Source organism: Engystomops pustulosus, unplaced genomic scaffold (assembly GCF_040894005.1).
Source record: "Engystomops pustulosus unplaced genomic scaffold, aEngPut4.maternal MAT_SCAFFOLD_229, whole genome shotgun sequence".
NCBI classification, from domain to species: Eukaryota; Metazoa; Chordata; class Amphibia; order Anura; family Leptodactylidae; genus Engystomops; species Engystomops pustulosus.
In genome coordinates this window covers 46,295-74,174 of record NW_027285108.1, presented here as the reverse complement: position 1 = coordinate 74,174, position 27,880 = coordinate 46,295, and the positions used below count along the sequence as shown (strand labels likewise).

Sequence of the window (27,880 nt, the reverse complement as noted above, 5' to 3'; positions counted from 1 at the left end):
ATATAATATACATGTACAGCCGCTATAACCCGGGGATGTAATATACATGTACAGCCGCTATAACCCGGGGATGTAATATACATGTACAGCCGCTATAACCCGGGGATATAATATACATGTACAGCCGCTATAACCCGGGGATGTAATATACATGTACAGCCGCTATAACCCGGGGATGTAATATACATGTACAGCCGCTATAACCCGGGGATGTAAAATACATGTACAGCCGCTATAACCCGGGGATGTAATATACATGTACAGCCGCTATAACCCGGGGATGTAATATACATGTACAGCCGCTATAACCCGGGGATGTAATATACATGTACAGCCGCTATAACCCGGGGATGTAATATACATGTACAGCCGCTATAACCCGGGGATGTAATATACATGTACAGCCGCTATAACCCTGGGATGTAATATACATGTACAGCCGCTATAACCCGGGGATGTAAAATACATGTACGGCCGCTATAACCCGGGGATGTAATATACATGTACGGCCGCTATAACCCGGGGATGTAATATACATGTACGGCCGCTATAACCCGGGGATGTAATATACATGTACGGCCGCTATAACCCGGGGATGTAATATACATGTACGGCCGCTATAACCCGGGGATGTAATATACATGTACGGCCGCTATAACCCGGGGATGTAATATACATGTACGGCCGCTATAACCCGGGGATGTAATATACATGTACAGCCGCTATAACCCGGGGATGTAAAATACATGTACAGCCGCTATAACCCGGGGATGTAATATACATGTACAGCCGCTATAACCCGGGGATGTAATATACATGTACAGCCGCTATAACCCGGGGATGTAATATACATGTACAGCCGCTATAACCCGGGGATGTAATATACATGTACAGCCGCTATAACCCGGGGATGTAATATACATGTACAGCCGCTATAACCCGGGGATGTAATATACATGTACGGCCGCTATAACCCGGGGATGTAATATACATGTACGGCCGCTATAACCCGGGGATGTAATATACATGTACGGCCGCTATAACCCGGGGATGTAATATACATGTACAGCCGCTATAACCCGGGGATGTAATATACATGTACAGCCGCTATAACCCGGGGATGTAAAATACATGTACAGCCGCTATAACCCGGGGATGTAATATACATGTACAGCCGCTATAACCCGGGGATGTAATATACATGTACAGCCGCTATAACCCGGGGATGTAATATACATGTACAGCCGCTATAACCCGGGGATGTAATATACATGTACAGCCGCTATAACCCGGGGATGTAATATACATGTACAGCCGCTATAACCCGGGGATGTAATATACATGTACAGCCGCTATAACCCGGGGATGTAAAATACATGTACAGCCGCTATAACCCGGGGATGTAATATACATGTACGGCCGCTATAACCCGGGGATGTAATATACATGTACAGCCGCTATAACCCGGGGATGTAATATACATGTACAGCCGCTATAACCCGGGGATGTAATATACATGTACAGCCGCTATAACCCGGGGATGTAAAATACATGTACAGCCGCTATAACCCGGGGATGTAATATACATGTACAGCCGCTATAACCCGGGGATGTAATATACATGTACAGCCGCTATAACCCGGGGATATAATATACATGTACAGCCGCTATAACCCGGGGATATAATATACATGTACAGCCGCTATAACCCGGGGATATAATATACATGTACGGCCGCTATAACCCGGGGATGTAATATATATGTACAGCCGCTATAACCCGGGGATGTAATATACATGTACAGCCGCTATAACCCGGGGATATAATATACATGTACAGCCGCTATAACCCGGGGATGTAATATACATGTACAGCCGCTATAACCCGGGGATATAATATACATGTACGGCCGCTATAACCCGGGGATGTAATATACATGTACAGCCGCTATAACCCGGGGATGTAATATACATGTACAGCCGCTATAACCCGGGGATGTAATATACATGTACAGCCGCTATAACCCGGGGGATGTAATATACATGTACAGCCGCTATAACCCGGGGATATACTATACATGTACAGCCGCTATAACCCGGGGATGTAATATACATGTACAGCCGCTATAACCCGGGGATATAATATACATGTACAGCCGCTATAACCCGGGGATATCATATACATGTACAGCCGCTATAACCCGGGGATGTAATATACATGTACAGCCGCTATAACCCGGGGATGTAATATACATGTACAGCCGCTATAACCCGGGGATGTAATATACATGTACGGCCGCTATAACCCGGGGATATACTATACATGTACAGCCGCTATAACCCGGGGATGTAATATACATGTACAGCCGCTATAACCCGGGGATGTAATATACATGTACAGCCGGTATAACCTGGGGATCTCCGGTATATAATGATATATGTACAGCCGCTATAACCCGGGGATATAATATACATGTACAGCCGGTATAACCTGGGGATCTCCTGTATATAATGATATATGTACAGCCGGTATAACCTGGGGATCTCCGGTATATAATGATATATGTACAGCCGGTATAACCTGGGGATCTCCTGTATATAATGATATATGTACAGCCGGTATAACCTGGGGATCTCCTGTATATAATGATATATGTACAGCCGGTATAACCTGGGGATCTCCTGTATATAATGATATATGTACAGCCGGTATAACCTGGGGATCTCCTGTATATAATGATATATGTACAGCCGGTATAACCTGGGGATCTCCTGTATATAATGATATATGTACAGCCGGTATAACCTGGGGATCTCCTGTATATAATGATATATGTACAGCCGGTATAACCTGGGGATCTCCTGTATATAATGATATATGTACAGCCGGTATAACCTGGGGATCTCCTGTATATAATGATATATGTACAGCCGCTATAAACCTGGGGATCTCCTGTATATAATGATATATGTACAGCCGGTATAACCTGGGGATCTCCTGTATATAATGATATATGTACAGCCGGTATAACCTGGGGATCTCCTGTATATAATGATATATGTACAGCCGGTATAACCTGGGGATCTCCTGTATATAATGATATATGTACAGCCGGAATAACCTGGGGATCTCCTGTATATAATGATATATGTACAGCCGGTATAACCTGGGGATCTCCTGTATATAGTGATATATGTACAGCCGGTATAACCTGGGGATCTCCTGTATATAATGATATATGTACAGCCGGTATAACCTGGGGATCTCCTATATATAATGATATATGTACAGCCGGTATAACCTGGGGATCTCCTGTATATAATGATATATGTACAGCCGGTATAACCTGGGGATCTCCTGTATATAATGATATATGTACAGCCGGTATAACCTGGGGATCTCCTGTATATAATGATATATGTACAGCCGGTATAACCTGGGGATCTCCTGTATATAATGATATATGTACAGCCGGTATAACCTGGGGATCTCCTGTATATAATGATATATGTACAGCCGGTATAACCTGGGGATCTCCTGTATATAATGATATATGTACAGCCGGTATAACCTGGGGATCTCCTGTATATAATGATATATATACAGCCGGTATAACCTGGGGATCTCCTGTATATAATGATATATGTACAGCCGGTATAACCTGGGGATCTCCTGTATATAATGATATATGTACAGCCGGTATAACCTGGGGATGTCCTGTATATAATGATATATGTACAGCCGCTATAACCTGGGGATCTCCTGTATATAGTGATATATGTACAGCCGCTATAACCTGGGATCTCCTGTATATAATGATATATGTACAGCCGGTATAACCTGGGGATCTCCTATATATAATGATATATGTACAGCGGTATAACCTGGGGATCTCCTGTATATAATGATATATGTACAGCCGGTATAACCTGGGGATCTCCTGTATATAATGATATATGTACAGCCGGTATAACCTGGGGATATCCTGTATATAATGATATATGTACAGCCGGTATAACCTGGGGATCTCCTGTATATAATGATATATGTACAGCCGGTATAACCTGGGGGTCTCCTGTATATAATGATATATGTACAGCCGGTATAACCTGGGGATCTCCTATATATAATGATATATGTACAGCCGGTATAACCTGGGGATCTCCTGTATATAATGATATATGTACATCTGGTATAACCCTGGGGATCTCCTGTATATAATGATATATGTACAGCTGGTATAACCCGGGGATCTCCTGTATATAATGATATATGTACAGCCGGTATAACCTGGGGATCTCCTGTATATAGTGATATATGTACAGCCGGTATAACCTGGGGATCTCCTGTATATAATGATATATGTACAGCCGGTATAACCTGGGGATCTCCTGTATATAATGATATATGTACAGCCGGTATAACCTGGGGATCTCCTGTATATAATGATATATGTACAGCCGGTATAACCTGGGATCTCCGGTATATAATGATATATGTACAGCCGGTATAACCTGGGGATCTCCGGTATATAATGATATATGTACAGCTGGTATAACCTGGGGATCTCCTGTATAAAATGATATATGTACAGCCGGTATAACCTGGGGATCTCCTGTATATAATGATATATGTACAGCCGGTATAACCTGGGGATCTCCTGTATATAATGATATATGTACAGCCGCTATAACCTGGGGATCTCCTGTATATAATGATATATGTACAGCCGCTATAACCTGGGGATCTCCTGTATATAATGATATATGTACAGCCGCTATAACCTAGGGATCTCCTGTATATAATGATGTATACGGGGGCTTCCTCTACAGGGGCAGGGGGTGGTCTCTTACCTGGAAGCGGGTGCGCTCGGTGGCGTACACCTGGTAGTGCTGCATGGCTTGCAGGACCTTCTTGTGGCCGCCCGGGACCAGGCAGACGGCGCCCAGGATCTCCAGGACGGCCACCTTGGTCTTGATGTTCTCGGTGCGCAGCTCTGGGAGATGATGTTGATGCTTTCGGGGTGCGCCAGGACGTGCGCCCGGCCCTGAGAGTTGTTCATCAGAGCCTTGATACATCCTATAACGGATGTGTGGATGCGGCTCTCCCACGTCTCGTAGTCCATGCTCTTCAGGAAGCTCAGGAGACACGTCAGACCCTCCAGCTCCATGAACCTGGTGACAAACCTGGTCACGGGGACCACGAACAAGCGGCGTCAGTGTATGAGACAGCAGGCGGTATTATTTATATGTGTTATACGGGACGGAGCGAGGTCTGTACGGCTACACTACGTGTCCACACTACGGGGCGGTATTATTTATATGTGTTATACGGGACGGAGCGAGGTCTCTACAGCTACACTACGTGTCCACACTACGGGGCAGTATTATTTATATGTGTTATACGGGACGGAGCGAGGTCTCTACAGCTACACTATGTGTCCACACTACGGGGCGGTATTATTTATATGTGTTATACGGGACGGAGCGAGGTCTGTACGGCTACACTACGTGTCCACACGACGGGGCGGTATTATTTATATGTGTTATACGGGACGGAGCGAGGTCTGTACGGCTACACTACGTGTCCACACGACGGGGCAGTATTATTTATATGTGTTATAGGGGACGGAGCTAGGTCTGTACGGCTACACTACGTGTCCACACGACGGGGCGGTATTATTTATATGTGTTATAGGGGACGGAGCTAGGTCTGTACGGCTACACTACGTGTCCACACGACGGGGCGGTATTATTTATATGTGTTATAGGGGACGGAGCTAGGTCTGTACGGCTACACTACGTGTCCACACGACGGGGCAGTATTATTTATATGTGTTATAGGGGACGGAGCGAGGTCCGTACGGCTACACTACGTGTCCACACGACGGGGCGGTATTATTTATATGTGTTATAGGGGACGGAGCGAGGTCTGTACGGCTACACTACGTGTCCACACGACGGGGCGGTATTATTTATATGTGTTATACGGGACGGAGCGAGGTCTCTACAGCTACACTACGTGTCCACACGACGGGGCAGTATTATTTATATGTGTTATACGGGACGGAGCGAGGTCTGTACGGCTACACTACGTGTCCACACGACGGGGCGGTATTATTTATATGTGTTATATGGGACGGAGCGAGGTCTGTACGGCTACACTACGTGTCCACACGACGGGGCAGTATTATTTATATGTGTTATACGGGACGGAGCGAGGTCTCTACAGCTACACTACGTGTCCACACGACGGGGCGGTATTATTTATATGTGTTATACGGGACGGAGCGAGGTCTGTACGGCTACACTACGTGTCCACACGACGGGGCAGTATTATTTATATGTGTTATAGGGGACGGAGCGAGGTCTGTACGGCTACACTACGTGTCCACACGACGGGGCGGTATTATTTATATGTTTTATACAGGAAGGAGGCGAGGTCTCTACGGCTACACTACGTGTCCACACGACGGGGCGGTATTATTTATATGTGTTATACGGGACGGATCGAGGTCTGTACAGCTACACTACGTGTCCACACGACGGGGCGGTATTATTTATATGTGTTATAGGGGACGGAGCGAGGTCTGTACGGCTACACTACGTGTCCACACGACGGGGCGGTATTATTTATATGTGTTAAATAAAAAAATTTTGCGACTATTTCCTTATTGCGCTGGGGATTGTGTCGCACATGATCGAATTTTGGCACACCCGGAGAGGAGGGGGCGACGGACGACGGACCCGGAGAGGAGGGGGCGACGGACCCGGAGAGGAGGGGGCGACGGGCGGCGGACCCGGAGAGGAGGGGGCGACGGGCGGCGGACCCGGAGAGGAGTTACGATTGTTACTGTAAAACGCTTGTTACCATAGCAACAAAGTAGCAGAAACTAGGACCGTCTCCAGGACTTGGCTCTGCTGCGGCCGCTGGACTTGCGCCCATTTGGCAGCTCAGGAGTTGAGACTTTTAGGGTTTGTGCCAAAGGATTATGGGAAGTGCGAGCACGGAGGCGGACGATTACGGAGACGCTTAGTGCAGCGCATCCATCGCTCCGGGGGAGTCCGAATACAAGCACCGGCTGCTGCGTCACCACTCGCCACCGCGCCAAATAAGAAACACGCCTGGAAAAAGAGGAGACAGAAGCCCTAGAGCTGCCCCCTGCAACCCCTGCCGCCCCCTGCAACCCCTGCCGCCCCCTGCAACCCCCTGCTGCCCCCTAATATATAATATCCAATGTATTTCAGATTAAACGATCACTTAAAGGGGTTGGCCAGGAATAAAATCAAGGAAGCTACTATTATTGCTAACTGTAGGTGACAACTACCCTGTAAGTCTGACCAGTGACTAGGGGTATCCGCCATACTACCCTGTAAGTCTGACCAGTGACTAGGGGTATCGGCCATACTACCCTGGGAGGAGGGGGGGGGGCCGCTGTACTCTAGGGGGGGGGGGGGCGCTGTACTCTAGGAGGGGGGGGCGCTGTACTCTAGGAGGGGGGGGAGGCGCTGTACTCTAGGAGGGGGGGGAGGCGCTGTACTCTAGGAGGGGGGGGCGCTGTACTCTAGGAGGGGGGGGCGCTGTACTCTAGGAGGGGGGGGCGCTGTACTCTAGGAGGGGGGGGCGCTGTACTCTAGGAGGGGGGGCGCTGTACTCTAGGAGGGGGGGGCGCTGTACTCTAGGAGGGGGGGGCGCTGTACTCTAGGAGGGGGGGGCGCTGTACTCTAGGAGGGGGGGGCGCTGTACTCTAGGAGGGGGGGGCGCTGTACTCTAGGAGGGGGGGGCGCTGTACTCTAGGAGGGGGGGGCGCTGTACTCTAGGAGGGGGGGGCGCTGTACTCTAGGAGGGGGGGGCGCTGTACTCTAGGAGGGGGGGGCGCTGTACTCTAGGAGGGGGGGGCGCTGTACTCTAGGAGGGGGGGGCGCTGTACTCTAGGAGGGGGGGGCGCTGTACTCTAGGAGGGGGGGGCGCTGTACTCTAGGAGGGGGGGGCGCTGTACTCTAGGGGGGGGCGCTGTACTCTAGGAGGGGGGGAGGCGCTGTACTCTAGGAGGGGGGGAGGCGCTGTACTCTAGGAGGGGGGGGTGCGCTGTACTCTAGGAGGGGGGGTGCGCTGTACTCTAGGAGGGGGGGGGCGCTGTACTCTAGGAGGGGGGGGCGCTGTACTCTAGGAGGGGGGGGCGCTGTACTCTAGGAGGGGGGGGCGCTGTACTCTAGGAGGGGGCTAGGAGGGGGGGGCGCTGTACTCTAGGAGGGGGGGGCGCTGTACTCTAGGAGGGGGGGGCGCTGTACTCTAGGAGGGGGGGCGCTGTACTCTAGGAGGGGGGGCGCTGTACTCTAGGGAGGGAGGGGGCGCTGTACTCTAGGAGGGAGGGGGCGCTGTACTCTAGGAGGGAGGGGGCGCTGTACTCTAGGAGGGAGGGGGCGCTGTACTCTAGGAGGGAGGGGGCGCTGTACTCTAGGAGGGAGGGGGCGCTGTACTCTAGGAGGGAGGGGGCGCTGTACTCTAGGAGGGAGGGGGCGCTGTACTCTAGGAGGGAGGGGGCGCTGTACTCTAGGAGGGAGGGGGCGCTGTACTCTAGGAGGGAGGGGGCGCTGTACTCTAGGAGGGGGGGCGCTGTACTCTAGGGGGGGGCGCTGTACTCTAGGGGGGGGGCGCTGTACTCTAGGGGGGGGGCGCTGTACTCTAGGGGGGGGGCGCTGTACTCTAGGGGGGGGGCGCTGTACTCTAGGGGGGGGGCGCTGTACTCTAGGGGGGGGCGCTGTACTCTAGGGGGGGGGCGCTGTACTCTAGGGGGGGGGCGCTGTACTCTAGGGGGGGGGCGCTGTACTCTAGGGGGGGGGCGCTGTACTCTAGGGGGGGGGCGCTGTACTCTAGGGGGGGGGCGCTGTACTCTAGGGGGGGGGCGCTGTACTCTAGGGGGGGGCGCTGTACTCTAGGGGGGGCGCTGTACTCTAGGGGGGGGGCGCTGTACTCTAGGGGGGGGGGCGCTGTACTCTAGGGGGGGGGCGCTGTACTCTAGGGGGGGGGCGCTGTACTCTAGGGGGGGGGCGCTGTACTCTAGGGGGGGGGGCGCTGTACTCTAGGGGGGGGGCGCTGTACTCTAGGGGGGGGGCGCTGTACTCTAGGGGGGGGCGCTGTACTCTAGGGGGGGGGCGCTGTACTCTGGGGGGGGGGCTGTACTCTAGGAGGGGGGGGGGCTGTACTCTAGGAGGGAGGGGGGCGCTGTACTCTAGGAGGGAGGGGAGGGCGCTGTACTCTAGGAGGGAGGGGGGGCGCTGTACTCTAGGAGGGAGGGGGGGCGCTGTACTCTAGGAGGGAGGGGGGGCGCTGTACTCTAGGAGGGGGGGGCGCTGTACTCTAGGAGGGGGGGGCGCTGTACTCTAGGAGGGGGGGCGCTGTACTCTAGGAGGGGGGGCGCTGTACTCTAGGAGGGGGGGGCGCTGTACTCTAGGAGGGGGGGGCGCTGTACTCTAGGAGGGGGGGCGCTGTACTCTAGGAGGGGGGGGCGCTGTACTCTAGGAGGGGGGGGCGCTGTACTCTAGGAGGGGGGGGCGCTGTACTCTAGGAGGGGGGGGCGCTGTACTCTAGGAGGGGGGGCGCTGTACTCTAGGAGGGGGGGGGGCTGTACTCTAGGAGGGGGGGGGCTGTACTCTAGGAGGGGGGGGGCTGTACTCTAGGAGGGGGGGGGGCTGTACTCTAGGAGGGGGGGGGCTGTACTCTAGGAGGGGGGGGCTGTACTCAAGGAGGGGGGGGGCTGTACTCAAGGAGGGGGGGGCGCTGTACTCAAGGAGGGGGGGGGCGCTGTACTCAAGGAGGGGGGGGCGCTGTACTCAAGGAGGGGGGGGGGGCGCTGTACTCAAGGAGGGGGGGGCGCTGTACTCAAGGAGGGGGGGGCGCTGTACTCAAGGAGGGGGGGGGCGCTGTACTCAAGGAGGGGGGGGCGCTGTACTCTAGGAGGGGGGGGCGCTGTACTCTAGGAGGGGGGGGCGCTGTACTCTAGGAGGGGGGGGGGGGCTGTACTCAAGGAGGGGGGGGGCGCTGTACTCAAGGAGGGGGGGGGGCGCTGTACTCAAGGAGGGGGGGGGCGCTGTACTCAAGGAGGGGGGGGGCGCTGTACTCAAGGAGGGGGGGGCGCTGTACTCAAGGAGGGGGGGGGCGCTGTACTCTAGGAGGGGGGGCGCTGTACTCTAGGAGGGGGGGGCGCTGTACTCTAGGAGGGGGGGCGCTGTACTCTAGGAGGGGGGGGCGCTGTACTCTAGGAGGGGGGGGCGCTGTACTCTAGGAGGGGGGGCGCTGTACTCTAGGAGGGGGGGGCGCTGTACTCTAGGAGGGGGGGGGGCTGTACTCTAGGAGGGGGGGGCTGTACTCAAGGAGGGGGGGGCGCTGTACTCAAGGAGGGGGGGGGCGCTGTACTCAAGGAGGGGGGGGGGGCGCTGTACTCAAGGAGGGGGGGGGGGCGCTGTACTCAAGGAGGGGGGGGGCGCTGTACTCAAGGAGGGGGGGGGCGCTGTACTGCTCAGAGGGGGGGGCGCTGTACTCTAGGAGGGGGGGGCGCTGTACTCTAGGAGGGGGGGGCGCTGTACTCTAGGAGGGGGGGGCGCTGTACTCTAGGAGGGGGGGGGCTGTACTCTAGGAGGGGGGGGGCTGTACTCTAGGAGGGGGGGGGCTGTACTCAAGGAGGGGGGGGGGCTGTACTCAGGAGGGGGTGGGGCTGTACTCAAGGAGGGGGGGGGCGCTGTACTCAAGGAGGGGGGGGCGCTGTACTCAAGGAGGGGGGGGGCGCTGTACTCAAGGAGGGGGGGGGCGCTGTACTCAAGGAGGGGGGGGGCGCTGTCTGTACGAGGGGGGGCGCTGTACTCAAAGGAGGGGGGGGGCGCTGTACTCAAGGAGGGGGGGGCGCTGTACTCTAGGAGGGGGGGCGCTGTACTCTAGGAGGGGGGGGGGCTGTACTCAAGGAGGGGGGGGGCGCTGTACTCAAGGAGGGGGGGGGGGCGCTGTACTCAAGGAGGGGGGGGGCGCTGTACTCAAGGAGGGGGGGGGGCGCTGTACTCAAGGAGGGGGGGGGCGCTGTACTCAAGGAGGGGGGGGGCGCTGTACTCTAGGAGGGGGGGGCGCTGTACTCTAGGAGGGGGGGGCGCTGTACTCTAGGAGGGGGGGGCGCTGTACTCTAGGAGGGGGGGGCGCTGTACTCTAGGAGGGGGGGCGCTGTACTCTAGGAGGGGGGGGGGCTGTACTCTAGGAGGGGGGGGGCTGTACTCAAGGAGGGGGGGGGCGCTGTACTCAAGGAGGGGGGGGGCGCTGTACTCAAGGAGGGGGGGGGGGGCGCTGTACTCAAGGAGGGGGGGGGGCGCTGTACTCAAGGAGGGGGGGGGCGCTGTACTCAAGGAGGGGGGGGGCGCTGTACTCTAGGAGGGGGGGGCGCTGTACTCTAGGAGGGGGGGCGCTGTACTCTAGGAGGGGGGGGGCTGTACTCTAGGAGGGGGGGGGGCTGTACTCAAGGAGGGGGGGGGGCGCTGTACTCAAGGAGGGGGGGGGGCGCTGTACTCAAGGAGGGGGGGGGCGCTGTACTCAAGGAGGGGGGGGGGCGCTGTACTCTAGGAGGGGGGGCGCTGTACTCTAGGAGGGGGGGCGCTGTACTTGTACTCTAGGAGGGGGGGGGCGCTGTACTCAAGGAGGGGGGGGGCGCTGTACTCAAGGAGGGGGGGGGGGCGCTGTACTCAAGGAGGGGGGGGGCGCTGTACTCTAGAGGGGGGGGGCGCTGTACTCTAGGAGGGGGGGCGCTGTACTTGTACTCTAGGAGGGGGGGGGCGCTGTACTCAAGGAGGGGGGGGGCGCTGTACTCAAGGAGGGGGGGGGGGCGCTGTACTCTAGGAGGGGGGGGCGCTGTACTCTAGGAGGGGGGGGCGCTGTACTCTAGGAGGGGGGGGCGCTGTACTCTAGGAGGGGGGGTGCTGTACTCTAGAGGGGGGGGCGCTGTACTCTAGGAGGGGGGGGGCGCTGTACTCTAGGAGGGGTCACGTGTAGCACATCCCGCCCCCACTCCCGCAGCAGCTCTACCTCATGGGTTGGGTCCTCAGAGCCGTCTTCAGGTCTTCCACATTTTTATTCCTCATCTCTGTATCTTCTTCATCAAAGGCGTAAAGTGTCTGCATCTGCGGGAGACAATCACATGACCAGGGGTCAGGGGTCATGCCCCCCATGGCACTAGGGAGGTTACTACCATAGGGGGCACTAGGGAGGTTACTACCATAGGGGGGCACTAGGGAGGTTACTACCATAGGGGGGCACTAGGGAGGTTACTACCATAGGGGGGCATAGGGAGGTTACTACCATAGGGGGGCACTAGGGAGGTTACTACCATAGGGGGGCACTAGGGAGGTTACTACCATAGGGGGGCACTAGGGAGGTTACTACCATAGGGGGGCACTAGGAGGTTACTACCATAGGGGGGCACTAGGGAGGTTACTACCATAGGGGGGCACTAGGGAGGTTACTACCATAGGGGGGCACTAGGGAGGTTACTACCATAGGGGGGCACTAGGGAGGTTACTACCATAGGGGGGCACTAGGGAGGTTACTACCATAGGGGGGCACTAGGGAGGTTACTACCATAGGGGGGCACTAGGGAGGTTACTACCATAGGGGGCACTAGGGAGGTTACTACAATGGGGGGGCACTAGGGAGGTTACTACCAATGGGGGGGCACTAGGGAGGTTACATTCTTGGCAGGATGACTGGATCTGATACTGGGAAGGGTTAATACTCTGGAGGTGACATGGGGGAGGGGTCACTTACGGCGGCCATGGAGTTGATGCGGTCGATATAATAATCGGGCCAGCTGGTCGCCAGCTTATTGGGATCTTCTTGTTCCTGTAACAGAATTGATGAGAAATGTCAGAGAGTGACAGTCTGCAGAATTTATTATCATATGAGGGCGGAGTCAGCAGTCATATCATTATCATGTGAGGGCGGAGTCAGCAGTCATGTCATTATCATGTGAGGGCTGAGTCAGCAGTCATGTCATTATCATGTGAGGGCGGAGTCAGCAGTCATGTCATTATCATGTGAGGGCGGAGTCAGCAGTCATGTCATTATTATGTGAGGGCGGAGTCAGCAGTCATATCATTATCATGTGAGGGCGGAGTCAGCAGTCATGTCATTATCATGTGAGGGCGGAGTCAGCAGTCATGTCATTATCATGTGAGGGCGGAGTCAGCAGTCATGTCATTATCATGTGAGGGCGGAGTCAGCAGTCATGTCATTATTATGTGAGGGCGGAGTCAGCAGTCATGTCATTATCATGTGAGGGCGGAGTCAGCAGTCATGTCATTATCATGTGAGGGTGGAGTCAGCAGTCATGTCATTATTATGTGAGGGCGGAGTCAGCAGTCATGTCATTATCATCAGTGGGCCCCTGCAGGACAAGCGGCTATGTCATCTGGCTGCGGTTCTGCCGGCCCGGGTGAGGATAGGGACAGCCACCAGGGAGGGGCGCTGATGGAGGAGATCCGACGGCTCGAGTCCCCAGGACTTTACTATTGGTGACGATCTGCCGGAGGATGCACCGGGGGGCAGCAAACCACGAAAGAAGAAGATCAAATCCGTGGAAGTGGCGAGTCCAGTCTACAGCCCCCTCCCTGTGACCCTTGCGCTGGCTGCAGGGGCAGAGCTGTGTCCCCCAGTGGGAGGGGGGGACAGCCCGGCACTGGTGGCAGCTTCCGGTGCCTCGGCGCCTCTTCATGCTGTTGCCGCTGATCACTTGGTTATGGGGCAGTGTGGAGGGGTCGCTGAGGCTGAGGGCTCCGGACCTCCCAGACAAAAAGTGTTATTCTGTGTTGGTGTTGGGGATAATGCACATTCTATGGAGACCGGAGATCAGCGGCGCCTCACACCGGCTAAAGAACAGCGGCGAATGTTACCAAGCCCCAGGAGAAGTAAAATAACATCTGCTACCGATGATGTGGAGGGCACAAGTGTGACACAAGTTGGGGTTCCCTCTGGGCGATGCGCTGCGGGGGGACCCCCGTCCCTTGTGCCTGAAGATGCGGAGGTGGTCATGTCCCCTGATGTTGTTGCTGGTCCAGCCAGTGTGAGTGGAGTCAGTAATGTTGTGGTGGATAATGTGAATGGTGTGAATGGTGGAGAATCTTTTCCAGCTTTGGGGGTGGGTGATGGAGTGACTGGTGGTGTGAGTGGCGCGGCTGAGTGTAACATGCAGGTGGGTAGTGTTAATGTGGTGGGTGCAGGGGTTGGTCCGGTTGCTCCCCCAGTGGCGGACCCTGTTAAGAGCTATGCCAGTGTCGCTGCTGGGGGAAGTAGGGTTCCATCATCCTCGTCTCTGGGCTCTGGGGACGGCTTTTTGCAACGGCGCCTCCTGCAGGCCTTACAGAAGGGAGAAAGGACGATCAATGTAGCGGGGCAGGAGGTTGATTTGTCGTTTTGGATAGAGAGGCACGGCCTGTCTGCCTTCCGAGAGCAAAGAGGCAGGGAGACACCATGGTCGCTCCCGACAACCGGGCCGGGTGCTAACCGTAGGAATGTGGTGCGTCTTCGGTGGCGTGGCAGTGATGTGTGTCCCCCTCGGGCACGGGTAGTTGAGCTGCTGCTGAAGATGGACTTCAAGGCGGCTGACATCTTTGCCTTGATCCATCCCTATGGTACATCTGAGTTTGATATCAGCTTTGTTCGGCCGGAGGGGCTTGAGCTCTTCTGGTCCAACTATGAGCTGAGATACAACGAGCCCGAGTGGCGGGACATTGCTTGCACAGCAAAGTCAAGAAAGTGACCGTTCTTACCCGTAACGAATCACTATCTTGCTTTGACATCATGACCTGGATGAATCGTTATGGAGAGGTACTGGGAGTACCCGAGAAAAATCGTGACGAGTATGGTATCTGGTCATGGGCCTGGACCTTCATGGTGAAGTTGAGGCGTTCAGGTAACTCAGTCGCCCACATCCCTTCATCAGCCTTCCTGGGGAGGGATCGGATCCTGATCTTCTACCGGGGGCAGCCTAAGCAAACTGCACCATGTGTGGTGACTCCTGACCAGTTAGGGAAGGTGCGCCTGGACTGGTGAATGCTGGTTCTAGCTTAGTCTCTGCACTACAGGGATAACTTGGCAGGTTATTGAGCTGGGTGTTGCTAGAGTGTTCTCTCCTCCTTCCTGTTCCGTGGTTTTATAAGGGGCTGTCATCTATCAGCGGGACCAAGGCATTTCTGCCCCACCTACCGCCCTATGAGTTGCAGATTTTGTTGTACTGTTAACATTTTCTCTGTCACCACCAGTCGTGACTTCAGGACCATAAAACAAACAGAGAGAAGATGATGTGCTGCTCGTCTGGCCGACTTGGCATCTGGGAGTACAGATGGGCGTAGCGCAGTCCGAGCCGCTTTTCTTCGCTGTGGAGCGTTACATTAAAATGATGTCGACATTTCTGTGTTTTATAACAATTTATATTTATATCGAGATATGTGATAGTAAAGTTGTGACCGGTTTCCACCACCCAACATGAGCCTCAGTGTCATTTATTTCATTACAGGTATGGAGAAAGTACCTGCAATGGGAAAGTGATCATCCATTTCACCAGTCCATAAGGCCAATCCGCTGCATCCTGTACAGGGCAGATTAGGTGTAACCTGTGTGGTGATCTCGGTCACCCGTACAGTCGTTGTCCTCTTTCCTTCGCTAATGCGGGCTCAGCCTCAGCGGGTGAAAGCCATGAGGCTGAATCTGCTGGGGAGGGGACTAGCAGAGGCGGAGGAATGGAGGGGCCAGGGAAGAAAGACAGGAAAAAGACGCCTGCCCAGCTAAGGCGTCTAGAGAAGCGTCAACAGGAGAGAGAGCGGGGGGAGTCTCGGGCTGCTGGGACAACCTCTGGCGCTATCCTGGAGACCACACCTGTCGCTGAGGCCCCAGGGGATGATGTACTGGATGAGGAGGTCAGGAGGATCGAGAAAGAGGAAGGTGCCACGTCCTCAGACTCCTCCCATTATGAGAGTATGGACGAGGATAATAGGGCGTGGCTAGAGGAAAAGCGTAAGCGTGACGCCAAAAAGAAGAAAAAGGGTAAAAAGAAGGGAGGTGTAAGATCTTCTCCCCCCCTGACTAAGGTACCCAAGGAAGGTGCAACCGACCCCCCGCTGGTCCAACTATATAATTTATGCCCTTGAAGTTTTGGGACGTGACTTGGCGCTGCTTCCATGGAAAGCTGTGTGTGAGGGACAATCTGAAGTGTAGGAGCTCTGAGGAAAGGGGTTGTCCCCGGGAGGAGTGCGGTGGCCTGCTGGAGAGCATGGACCACTTCCTGCTTCAGTGCCCCTATAACACAGAGGTGTACAACCGGGTGGGCGCTTCCATCCATTGGCCAGTGTTTGCCGGTCTCTCCTATGCGGAGTGGGCCTATGGAGCATTCAGAGGCCTGGGTGGCCGGGACCGCTGCACGTTATTCCTAGTCAGTCTAGTGGTCAGGTGCCATACGTGGAACGCACGGTGTTTAGTATCGACGCAGCGTAAAATCCTCCCGATGGATGAGGTGGTTAGGAACATTCTGGGTGACCTGGTGAAGGTGCGCTCTCTGGAGTATGAGAGGCTGGGCACGGGGAGGACCTCTCTCCTTAGTGTCCCTTAGTCTGTCTTCTCCCTCCTGGTGAAGATGCGCTCTGTGGAGTATGAGAGGCTGGGCACGGGGAGGACCTCTCTCCTTAGTGTCCCTTAGTCTGTCCTCTCCCTCCTGGTGATGGTGCGCTCTCTGGAGTATGAGAGGCTGGGCACGGGGAGGGCCTCTCTCCTTAGTGTCCCTTAGTCTGTCCTCTCCCCCCTGGTGAAGGTGCTCTCTCTGGAGTATGAGAGGCTGGGCACGGGGAGGGCCTCTCTCCTTAGTGTCCCTTAGTCTGTCCTCTACCCTCCTGGTGATGGTGCGCTCTCTGGAGTATGAGAGGCTGGGCACGGGGAGCACCTCTCTCCTTAGCAGGTTCAGCAGAGCTGGTGGGAGATAGCTGGGAGGTTACTCTCAGCCTGGGGTGGTAGAAATGGAGCTGAGCCCAGACGGTGGACCTCTGCTCTGGGGCTTAGTCTCCTGACTTGCCCTAAGGGTGTCAGGAGCTGCACCCTCGCCCCGCTTCTCACTCTGCTTACTAAAATCCAAGACTTCAAACTGTGCGCTCCCTTCCATCAAGGGTTTTTATACTCCCTGGTCAGGTGGTAGCACTCTCCAATCAGCTTCCTGCTTGCTTTACAATAGAATAAAAGATTTTTATTGGATAACAACATTTCACATTGTTAACTCCAGCTTTAGTAGGCAGTAGCTACAGATGCAATTATAAAGTTCTGCAGTACTTAGAGACCTCCTAGAGAGGTGATCAGTCTCCCTAACAGCTCCTGACATGGACACAGCGCTATTCGCAACTACCACCTTGTCTATGCATTGGCAGGGGTGTTGCACTAAGCTCCCCTAGCGATACAAGATGCTGTGATTACTGGAGGAGCAGCAGAGCACACAGACCCCTGCTGACCAATCAGTGATACCTGTGCACAGGGGGTGGGGCTCTTCTCCTGCCTTAGCATTGGCCAGTGAGGCAGAAGCCCACCAGGATCTTTTCTGGTTAATTATATTAATGGTCCACCCCTCTTCTTGTATCCCCATGCTGGTCCTGACGGGCGTGGATGTTCTCGCAGACCAAGCTGCCCATGACTCGACTCTGGCACTAGGTCGCGCTACAAGCCAGGGAATCCGGCTGCTCCCACACTACGGTCAGGCCTCAGTGGGGTCCTGTTGCATCACGGACAGGATGCTATATGCTTCTGCACCTTGCTAGCCTAACCTGCTGCCCCTTGTCTGTTTTGGACTGTGAACTTGTGCGATGGCTGCGCTGCTCCGGCACTGAAAGCGTTAGCTGCACCTATGGGAGAGCGACCCCGGGATAGAAAGGCCCACGCTATGACAAGCAGGACAGTTACAGCGAGGACCATACCATTCAGGAGGTCTTCATTCCCTACTGCTCTGTCAAATGTCCCAAAAAAGCCAGAAAGTCTCCACAACCTCAAGGTTGGCAAGTGGATTGAGTTTAGTCACAAGGAGCACTCCAAGGGCCCGGGGTGTAGGGCGAGTCAGATCCCCAATTTGGAGAAGCCGCACTACAATCTTGAACCCAAGGAAGAGTTCTTGCTGGACAAAAGGGTGCCGCGTCTCCCCAGGCTATGATAATCCTAAACATGGCTCCTATACACATCAATGGACCTGGGATGGTCCAAGGGGTCCCCCTTTGTCCTCTCCACCTGCCAGGCCTGCCGAATGCTGTCCCAGGTTCAGGTCTTCCTCTTCAAAGGACCTACCATGTTACTGGCAGCGGATGGCCCCTGGGTGTCCCGCCAGCAGTTCCAGTCCGTGCAGGAGCCTCTGACCAGCCTGTTCCAGAGGATGACCTCAAGGCTGATATTCCTGCGAGGAGCCTCCTTATGGCCTGGGGTCCTGTGTAAATAACTTCTTCCAGGTTGGGCTGAAGCTCCGATCCCTTGTTTTCGAAGCTTTAGAAATTCCTGGACTGTTTCATAAGCCAAAGACTTCCTGGCCTTCTCCCAGCTGTGCGAGGAGCACCCATCTCCGCTGGATGCATTTGCTTATGAACATTACCCGTGCCCCTCGCCGCAGAGGAATGTAACGTCGCCCCTGCTCACCCCTTCCTCAGGCTGCTCCCCTTTTCCTGTAAGGACTGGGCCCGGAGAGCGGACACTACGGCCATAGAGGTCTCAGACTCCGGTCACAAAACTCTGCTGCTATTTTAGCACTTTTCATAAAGTTATGTAAAAATTTCTTCAACAACAGATGGTTTAGGAGGTGACCTGCCTGGGTCCTCCTGCGTCATGTACAGATGATCCTGCCTGGGTCCTCCTCGTCATGTACAGATGATCCTGCCTGGGTCCTCCTGCGTCATGTACAGATGATCCTGCCTGGGTCCTCCTGCGTCATGTACAGATGATCCTGCCTGGGTCCTCCTGCATCATGTACAGATGATCCTGCCTGGGTCCTCCTGCATCATGATGAGGTCTCCCTGGCCATGTACAGATGATCCTGCCTGGGTCCTCCTGCATCATGATGAGGTCTCCCTGGCCATGTACAGATGATCCTGCCTGGGTCCTCCTGCATCATGATGAGGTGTCTCTGGCCATGTACAGATGATCCTGCCTGGGTCCTCCTGCATCATGATGAGGTCTCCCCGGCCATGTACAGATGATCCTGCCTGGGTCCTCCTGCATCATGATGAGGTGTCTCTGGCCATGTACAGATGATCCTGTCTGGGTCCTCCTGCATCATGATGAGGTCTCCCTGGCCATGTACAGATGATCCTGCCTGGGTCCTCCTGCATCATGATGAGGTCTCCCTGGCCTTGTACAGATGATCCTGCCTGGGTCCTCCTGCATCATGATGAGGTCTCCCTGGCCATGTACAGATGATCCTGCCTGGGTCCTCCTGCATCATGATGAGGTGTCTCTGGCCATGTACAGATGATCCTGCCTGGGTCCTCCTGCATCATGATGATGTGTTCCTGGCCATGTACAGATGATCCTGCCTGGGTCCTCCTGTATCATGATGAGGTCTCCCTGGCCATGTACAGATGATCCTGCCTGGGTCCTCCTGCATCATGTACAGATGATCCTGCCTGGGTCCTCCTGCATCATGATGAGGTCTCCCTGGCCATGTACAGATGATCCTGCCTGGGTCCTCCTGCATCATGATGAGGTCTCCCTGGCCATGTACAGATGATCCTGCCTGGGTCCTCCTGCATCATGATGAGGTGTTCCTGGCCATGTACAGATGATCCTGCCTGGGTCCTCCTGCATCATGATGAGGTCTCCCTGGCCATGTACAGATGATCCTGCCTGGGTCCTCCTGCATCATGATGAGGTGTTCCTGGCCATGTACAGATGATCCTGCCTGGGTCCTCCTGCATCATGATGAGGTGTTCCTGGCCATGTACAGATGATCCTGCCTGGGTCCTCCTGCATCATGATGAGGTGTTCCTGGCCATGTACAGATGATCCTGCCTGGGTCCTCCTGCATCATGATGAGATGTTCCTGGCCATGTACAGATGATCCTGCCTGGGTCCTCCTGCATCATGATGAGATGTTCCTGGCCATGTACAGATGATCCTGCCTGGGTCCTCCTGCATCATGATGAGGTGTTCCTGGCCATGTACAGATGATCCTGCCTGGGTCCTCCTGCATCATGATGAGGGCTCCCCGGCCATGTACAGATGATCCTGCCTGGGTCCTCCTGCATCATGATGAGGGCTCCCCGGCCATGTACAGATGATCCTGCCTGGGTCCTCCTGCATCATGATGAGGGCTCCATGGCCATGTACAGATGATCCTGCCTGGGTCCTCCTGCATCATGATGAGGTCTCCCTGGCCATGTACAGATGATCCTGCCTGGGTCCTCCTGCATCATGATGAGGTCTCCCTGGCCATGTACAGATGATCCTGCCTGGGTCCTCCTGCATCATGATGAGGTCTCCCTGGCCATGTACAGATGATCCTGCCTGGGTCCTCCTGCATCATGATGAGGTGTTCCTGGCCATGTACAGATGATCCTACCTGGGTCCTCCTGCATCATGTACAGATGATCCTGCCTGGGTCCTCCTGCATCATGATGAGGTCTCCCTGGCCATGTACAGATGATCCTGCCTGGGTCCTCCTGCATCATGATGAGGGCTCCATGGCCATGTACAGATGATCCTGCCTGGGTCCTCCTGCATCATGATGAGGTCTCCCTGGCCATGTACAGATGATCCTGCCTGGGTCCTCCTGCATCATGATGAGGTCTCCCTGACCATGTACAGATGATCCTGCCTGGGTCCTCCTGCATCATGATGAGGTGTTCCTGGCCATGTACAGATGATCCTGCCTGGGTCCTCCTGCATCATGATGAGATCTCCCCGGCCATGTACAGATGATCCTGCCTGGGTCCTCCTGCATCATGATGAGGTGTTCCTGGCCATGTACAGATGATCCTGCCTGGGTCCTCCTGCGTCATGTACAGATGATCCTGCCTGGGTCCTCCTGCGTCATGTACAGATGATCCTGCCTGGGTCCTCCTGCGTCATGATGAGGTCTCCCTGGCCATGTACAGATGATCCTGCCTGGGTCCTCCTGCATCATGATGAGGTCTCCCTGGCCATGTACAGATGATCCTGCCTGGGTCCTCCTGCATCATGATGAGGTGTTCCTGGCCATGTACAGATGATCCTGCCTGGGTCCTCCTGCATCATGATGAGGTGTCCCTGGCCATGTACAGATGATCCTGCCTGGGTCCTCCTGCATCATGATGAGGTGTTCCTGGCCATGTACAGATGATCCTGCCTGGGTCCTCCTGCATCATGATGAGATGTTCCTGGCCATGTACAGATGATCCTGCCTGGGTCCTCCTGCATCATGATGAGGGCTCCCCGGCCATGTACAGATGATCCTGCCTGGGTCCTCCTGCATCATGATGAGGGCTCCATGGCCATGTACAGATGATCCTGCCTGGGTCCTCCTGCATCATGATGAGGTCTCCCTGGCCATGTACAGATGATCCTGCCTGGGTCCTCCTGCATCATGATGAGGTCTCCCTGGCCATGTACAGATGATCCTGCCTGGGTCCTCCTGCATCATGATGAGGTCTCCCTGGCCATGTACAGATGATCCTGCCTGGGTCCTCCTGCATCATGATGAGGTGTTCCTGGCCATGTACAGATGATCCTACCTGGGTCCTCCTGCATCATGTACAGATGATCCTGCCTGGGTCCTCCTGCATCATGATGAGATCTCCCTGGCCATGTACAGATGATCCTGCCTGGGTCCTCCTGCATCATGATGAGGTCTCCCTGGCCATGTACAGATGATCCTGCCTGGGTCCTCCTGCATCATGATGAGGGCTCCATGGCCATGTACAGATGATCCTGCCTGGGTCCTCCTGCATCATGATGAGGTCTCCCTGGCCATGTACAGATGATCCTGCCTGGGTCCTCCTGCATCATGATGAGGTCTCCCCGGCCATGTACAGATGATCCTGCCTGGGTCCTCCTGCATCATGATGAGGTCTCCCTGGCCATGTACAGATGATCCTGCCTGGGTCCTCCTGCATCATGATGAGGTGTTCCTGGCCATGTACAGATGATCCTGCCTGGGTCCTCCTGCATCATGATGAGGTCTCCCTGGCCATGTACAGATGATCCTGCCTGGGTCCTCCTGCATCATGATGAGGTCTCCCTGGCCATGTACAGATGATCCTGCCTGGGTCCTCCTGCATCATGATGAGGTGTCTCTGGCCATGTACAGATGATCCTGCCTGGGTCCTCCTGCATCATGATGAGGTCTCCCCGGCCATGTACAGATGATCCTGCCTGGGTCCTCCTGCATCATGATGAGGTGTCTCTGGCCATGTACAGATGATCCTGCCTGGGTCCTCCTGCATCATGATGATGTGTTCCTGGCCATGTACAGATGATCCTGCCTGGGTCCTCCTGTATCATGATGAGGTCTCCCTGGCCATGTACAGATGATCCTGCCTGGGTCCTCCTGCATCATGTACAGATGATCCTGCCTGGGTCCTCCTGCATCATGATGAGGTCTCCCTGGCCATGTACAGATGATCCTGCCTGGGTCCTCCTGCATCATGATGAGGTCTCCCTGGCCATGTACAGATGATCCTGCCTGGGTCCTCCTGCGTCATGATAAGGTCTCCCTGGCCATGTACAGATGATCCTGCCTGGGTCCTCCTGCATCATGATGAGGTCTCCCCGGCCATGTACAGATGATCCTGCCTGGGTCCTCCTGCATCATGATGAGGTGTTCCTGGCCATGTACAGATGATCCTGCCTGGGTCCTCCTGCATCATGATGAGGTGTTCCTGGCCATGTACAGATGATCCTGCCTGGGTCCTCCTGCATCATGATGAGGTGTTCCTGGCCATGTACAGATGATCCTGCCTGGGTCCTCCTGCATCATGATGAGGTCTCCCTGGCCATGTACAGATGATCCTGCCTGGGTCCTCCTGCATCATGATGAGGTGTTCCTGGCCATGTACAGATGATCCTGCCTGGGTCCTCCTGCATCATGATGAGGTCTCCCTGGCCATGTACAGATGATCCTGCCTGGGTCCTCCTGCATCATGATGAGGTGTCTCTGGCCATGTACAGATGATCCTGCCTGGGTCCTCCTGCATCATGATGAGGTCTCCCTGGCCATGTACAGATGATCCTGCCTGGGTCCTCCTGCATCATGATGAGGTGTCTCTGGCCATGTACAGATGATCCTGCCTGGGTCCTCCTGCATCATGATGAGGTGTTCCTGGCCATGTACAGATGATCCTGCCTGGGTCCTCCTGTATCATGATGAGGTCTCCCTGGCCATGTACAGATGATCCTGCCTGGGTCCTCCTGCATCATGATGAGGTGTCTCTGGCCATGTACAGATGATCCTGCCTGGGTCCTCCTGCATCATGATGAGGTCTCCCCGGCCATGTACAGATGATCCTGCCTGGGTCCTCCTGCATCATGATGAGGTGTTCCTGGCCATGTACAGATGATCCTGCCTGGGTCCTCCTGCATCATGATGAGGTCTCCCTGGCCATGTACAGATGATCCTGCCTGGGTCCTCCTGCATCATGATGAGGTCTCTCTGGCCATGTACAGATGATCCTGCCTGGGTCCTCCTGCATCATGATGAGGTGTTCCTGGCCATGTACAGATGATCCTGCCTGGGTCCTCCTGCATCATGATGAGGTGTTCCTGGCCATGTACAGATGATCCTGCCTGGGTCCTCCTGCATCATGATAAGGTCTCCCTGGCCATGTACAGATGATCCTGCCTGGGTCCTCCTGCGTCATGATAAGGTCTCCCTGGCCATGTACAGATGATCCTGCCTGGGTCCTCCTGCATCATGTACAGATGATCCTGCCTGGGTCCTCCTGCATCATGATGAGGTGTTCCTGGCCATGTACAGATGATCCTGCCTGGGTCCTCCTGCATCATGATGAGGTCTCCCCGGCCATGTACAGATGATCCTGCCTGGGTCCTCCTGCATCATGATGAGATGCTCCTGGCCATGTACAGATGATCCTGCCTGGGTCCTCCTGCATCATGATGAGGTGTTCCTGGCCATGTACAGATGATCCTGCCTGGGTCCTCCTGCATCATGATGAGGTCTCCCTGGCCATGTACAGATGATCCTGCCTGGGTCCTCCTGCATCATGATGAGGTGCTCCTGGCCATGTACAGATGATCCTGCCTGGGTCCTCCTGCATCATGATGAGGTGTTCCTGGCCATGTACAGATGATCCTGCCTGGGTCCTCCTGCATCATGATGAGGTCTCCCTGGCCATGTACAGATGATCCTGCCTGGGTCCTCCTGCATCATGTACAGATGATCCTGCCTGGGTCCTCCTGCATCATGATAAGGTCTCCCTGGCCATGTACAGATGATCCTGCCTGGGTCCTCCTGCATCATGATGAGGTGTTCCTGGCCATGTACAGATGATCCTGCCTGGGTCCTCCTGCATCATGATGAGATGTTCCTGGCCATGTACAGATGATCCTGCCTGGGTCCTCCTGCATCATGATGAGGTCTCCCTGGCCATGTACAGATGATCCTGCCTGGGTCCTCCTGCATCATGATGAGGTGTTCCTGGCCATGTACAGATGATCCTGCCTGGGTCCTCCTGCATCATGATGAGGTCTCCCTGGCCATGTACAGATGATCCTGCCTGGGTCCTCCTGCATCATGATGAGGTGTTCCTGGCCATGTACAGATGATCCTGCCTGGGTCCTCCTGCATCATGATGAGGTGTTCCTGGCCATGTACAGATGATCCTGCCTGGGTCCTCCTGCATCATGATGAGGTGTTCCTGGCCATGTACAGATGATCCTGTCTGGGTCCTCCTGCATCATGATGAGGTGTTCCTGGCCATGTACAGATGATCCTGCCTGGGTCCTCCTGCATCATGATGAGGTGTTCCTGGCCATGTACAGATGATCCTGCCTGGGTCCTCCTGCATCATGATGAGATCTCCCCGGCCATGTACAGATGATCCTGCCTGGGTCCTCCTGCATCATGATGAGGTGTCTCTGGCCATGTACAGATGATCCTGCCTGGGTCCTCCTGCATCATGATGAGGTCTCCCTGGCCATGTACAGATGATCCTGCCTGGGTCCTCCTGCATCATGATGAGGTGTTCCTGGCCATGTACAGATGATCCTGCCTGGGTCCTCCTGCATCATGATGAGGTCTCCCTGGCCATGTACAGATGATCCTGCCTGGGTCCTCCTGCATCATGATGAGGTGTTCTTGGCCATGTAAAGATGATCCTGCCTGGGTCCTCCTGCATCATGATGAGGTCTCCCTGGCCATGTACAGATGATCCTGCCTGGGTCCTCCTGCATCATGATGAGGTGTTCCTGGCCATGTACAGACGATCCTGCCTGGGTCCTCCTGCATCATGATGAGGTCTCCCTGGCCATGTACAGATGATCCTGCCTGGGTCCTCCTGCATCATGATGAGGTCTCCCTGGCCATGTACAGATGATCCTGCCTGGGTCCTCCTGCGTCATGATAAGGTCTCCCTGGCCATGTACAGATGATCCTGCCTGGGTCCTCCTGCATCATGATGAGATCTCCCCGGCCATGTACAGATGATCCTGCCTGGGTCCTCCTGCATCATGATGAGGTGTTCCTGGCCATGTACAGATGATCCTGCCTGGGTCCTCCTGCATCATGATGAGGTGTTCCTGGCCATGTACAGATGATCCTGCCTGGGTCCTCCTGCATCATGATGAGGTGTTCCTGGCCATGTACAGATGATCCTGCCTGGGTCCTCCTGCATCATGATGGGGTCTCCCTAGCCATGTACAGATGATCCTGCCTGGGTCCTCCTGCATCATGATGAGGTGTTCCTGGCCATGTACAGATGATCCTGCCTGGGTCCTCCTGCATCATGATGAGGTCTCCCTGGCCATGTACAGATGATCCTGCCTGGGTCCTCCTGCATCATGATGAGGTCTCCCTGGCCATGTACAGATGATCCTGCCTGGGTCCTCCTGCATCATGATGAGGTGTTCCTGGCCATGTACAGATGATCCTGCCTGGGTCCTCCTGCATCATGATGAGGTGTTCCTGGCCATGTACAGATGATCCTGCCTGGGTCCTCCTGCATCATGATGAGGTCTCCCTGGCCATGTACAGATGATCCTGCCTGGGTCCTCCTGCATCATGATGAGGTCTCCCTGGCCATGTACAGATGATCCTGCCTGGGTCCTCCTGCATCATGATGAGGTCTCCCTGGCCATGTACAGATGATCCTGCCTGGGTCCTCCTGCATCATGATGAGGTCTCCCTGGCCATGTACAGATGATCCTGCCTGGGTCCTCCTGCATCATGATGAGGTGTCTCTGGCCATGTACAGATGATCCTGCCTGGGTCCTCCTGCATCATGATGAGATGTTCCTGGCCATGTACAGATGATCCTGCCTGGGTCCTCCTGCATCATGATGAGGTCTCCCTGGCCATGTACAGATGATCCTGCCTGGGTCCTCCTGCATCATGATGAGGTCTCCCTGGCCATGTACAGATGATCCTGCCTGGGTCCTCCTGCATCATGATGAGGTCTCCCTGGCCATGTACAGATGATCCTGCCTGGGTCCTCCTGCATCATGATGAGGTGTTCCTGGCCATGTACAGATGATCCTGCCTGGGTCCTCCTGCATCATGATGAGGTCACCCCGGCCATGTACAGATGATCCTGCCTGGGTCCTCCTGCATCATGATGAGGTCTCCCTGGCCATGTACAGATGATCCTGTCTGGGTCCTCCTGCATCATGATGAGGTCTCCCTGGCCATGTACAGATGATCCTGCCTGGGTCCTCCTGCATCATGATGAGGTGTTCCTGGCCATGTACAGATGATCCTGCCTGGGTCCTCCTGCATCATGATGAGGTCTCCCTGGCCATGTACAGATGATCCTGCCTGGGTCCTCCTGCATCATGATGAGGTCTCCCTGGCCATGTACAGATGATCCTGCCTGGGTCCTCCTGCATCATGATGAGATGTTCCTGGCCATGTACAGATGATCCTGCCTGGGTCCTCCTGCATCATGATGAGATGTTCCTGGCCATGTACAGATGATCCTGCCTGGGTCCTCCTGCATCATGATGAGGTCTCCCTGGCCATGTACAGATGATCCTGCCTGGGTCCTCCTGCATCATGATGAGGTCTCCCTGGCCATGTACAGATGATCCTGCCTGGGTCCTCCTGCATCATGATGAGGTGTTCTTGGCCATGTAAAGATGATCCTGCCTGGGTCCTCCTGCATCATGATGAGGTGTTCTTGGCCATGTACAGATGATCCTGCCTGGGTCCTCCTGCATCATGATGAGGTGTTCCTGGCCATGTACAGATGATCCTGCCTGGGTCCTCCTGCATCATGATGAGATGTTCCTGGCCATGTACAGATGATCCTGCCTGGGTCCTCCTGCATCATGATGAGGTCTCCCTGGCCATGTACAGATGATCCTGCCTGGGTCCTCCTGCATCATGATGAGGTGTTCCTGGCCATGTACAGATGATCCTGCCTGGGTCCTCCTGCATCATGATGAGGTGTTCTTGGCCATGTACAGATGATCCTGCCTGGGTCCTCCTGCATCATGATGAGGTGTTCCTGGCCATGTACAGATGATCCTGCCTGGGTCCTCCTGCATCATGATGAGGTCTCCCTGACCATGTACAGATGATCCTGCCTGGGTCCTCCTGCATCATGATGAGGTGTTCCTGGCCATGTACAGATGATCCTGCCTGGGTCCTCCTGCATCATGATGAGGTCTCCCTGGCCATGTACAGATGATCCTG

The 27,880-nt window shown here is 55.1% G+C and overlaps 1 protein-coding gene across 1 annotated transcript in view; it reads right to left on the bottom strand.

Moving 5' to 3' along the window:
- DAAM2 (dishevelled associated activator of morphogenesis 2) overlaps positions 1–27,880 on the bottom strand; it is a 135,668-nt gene that overhangs the window by 81,457 nt on the left and 26,331 nt on the right. Inside the window, 4 exon segments of the mRNA XM_072132104.1 lie at positions 4,854–4,996; positions 4,999–5,186; positions 12,061–12,155; positions 12,799–12,873. Of these exon segments, the coding sequence (XP_071988205.1) occupies positions 4,854–4,996; positions 4,999–5,186; positions 12,061–12,155; positions 12,799–12,873 (501 nt within the window).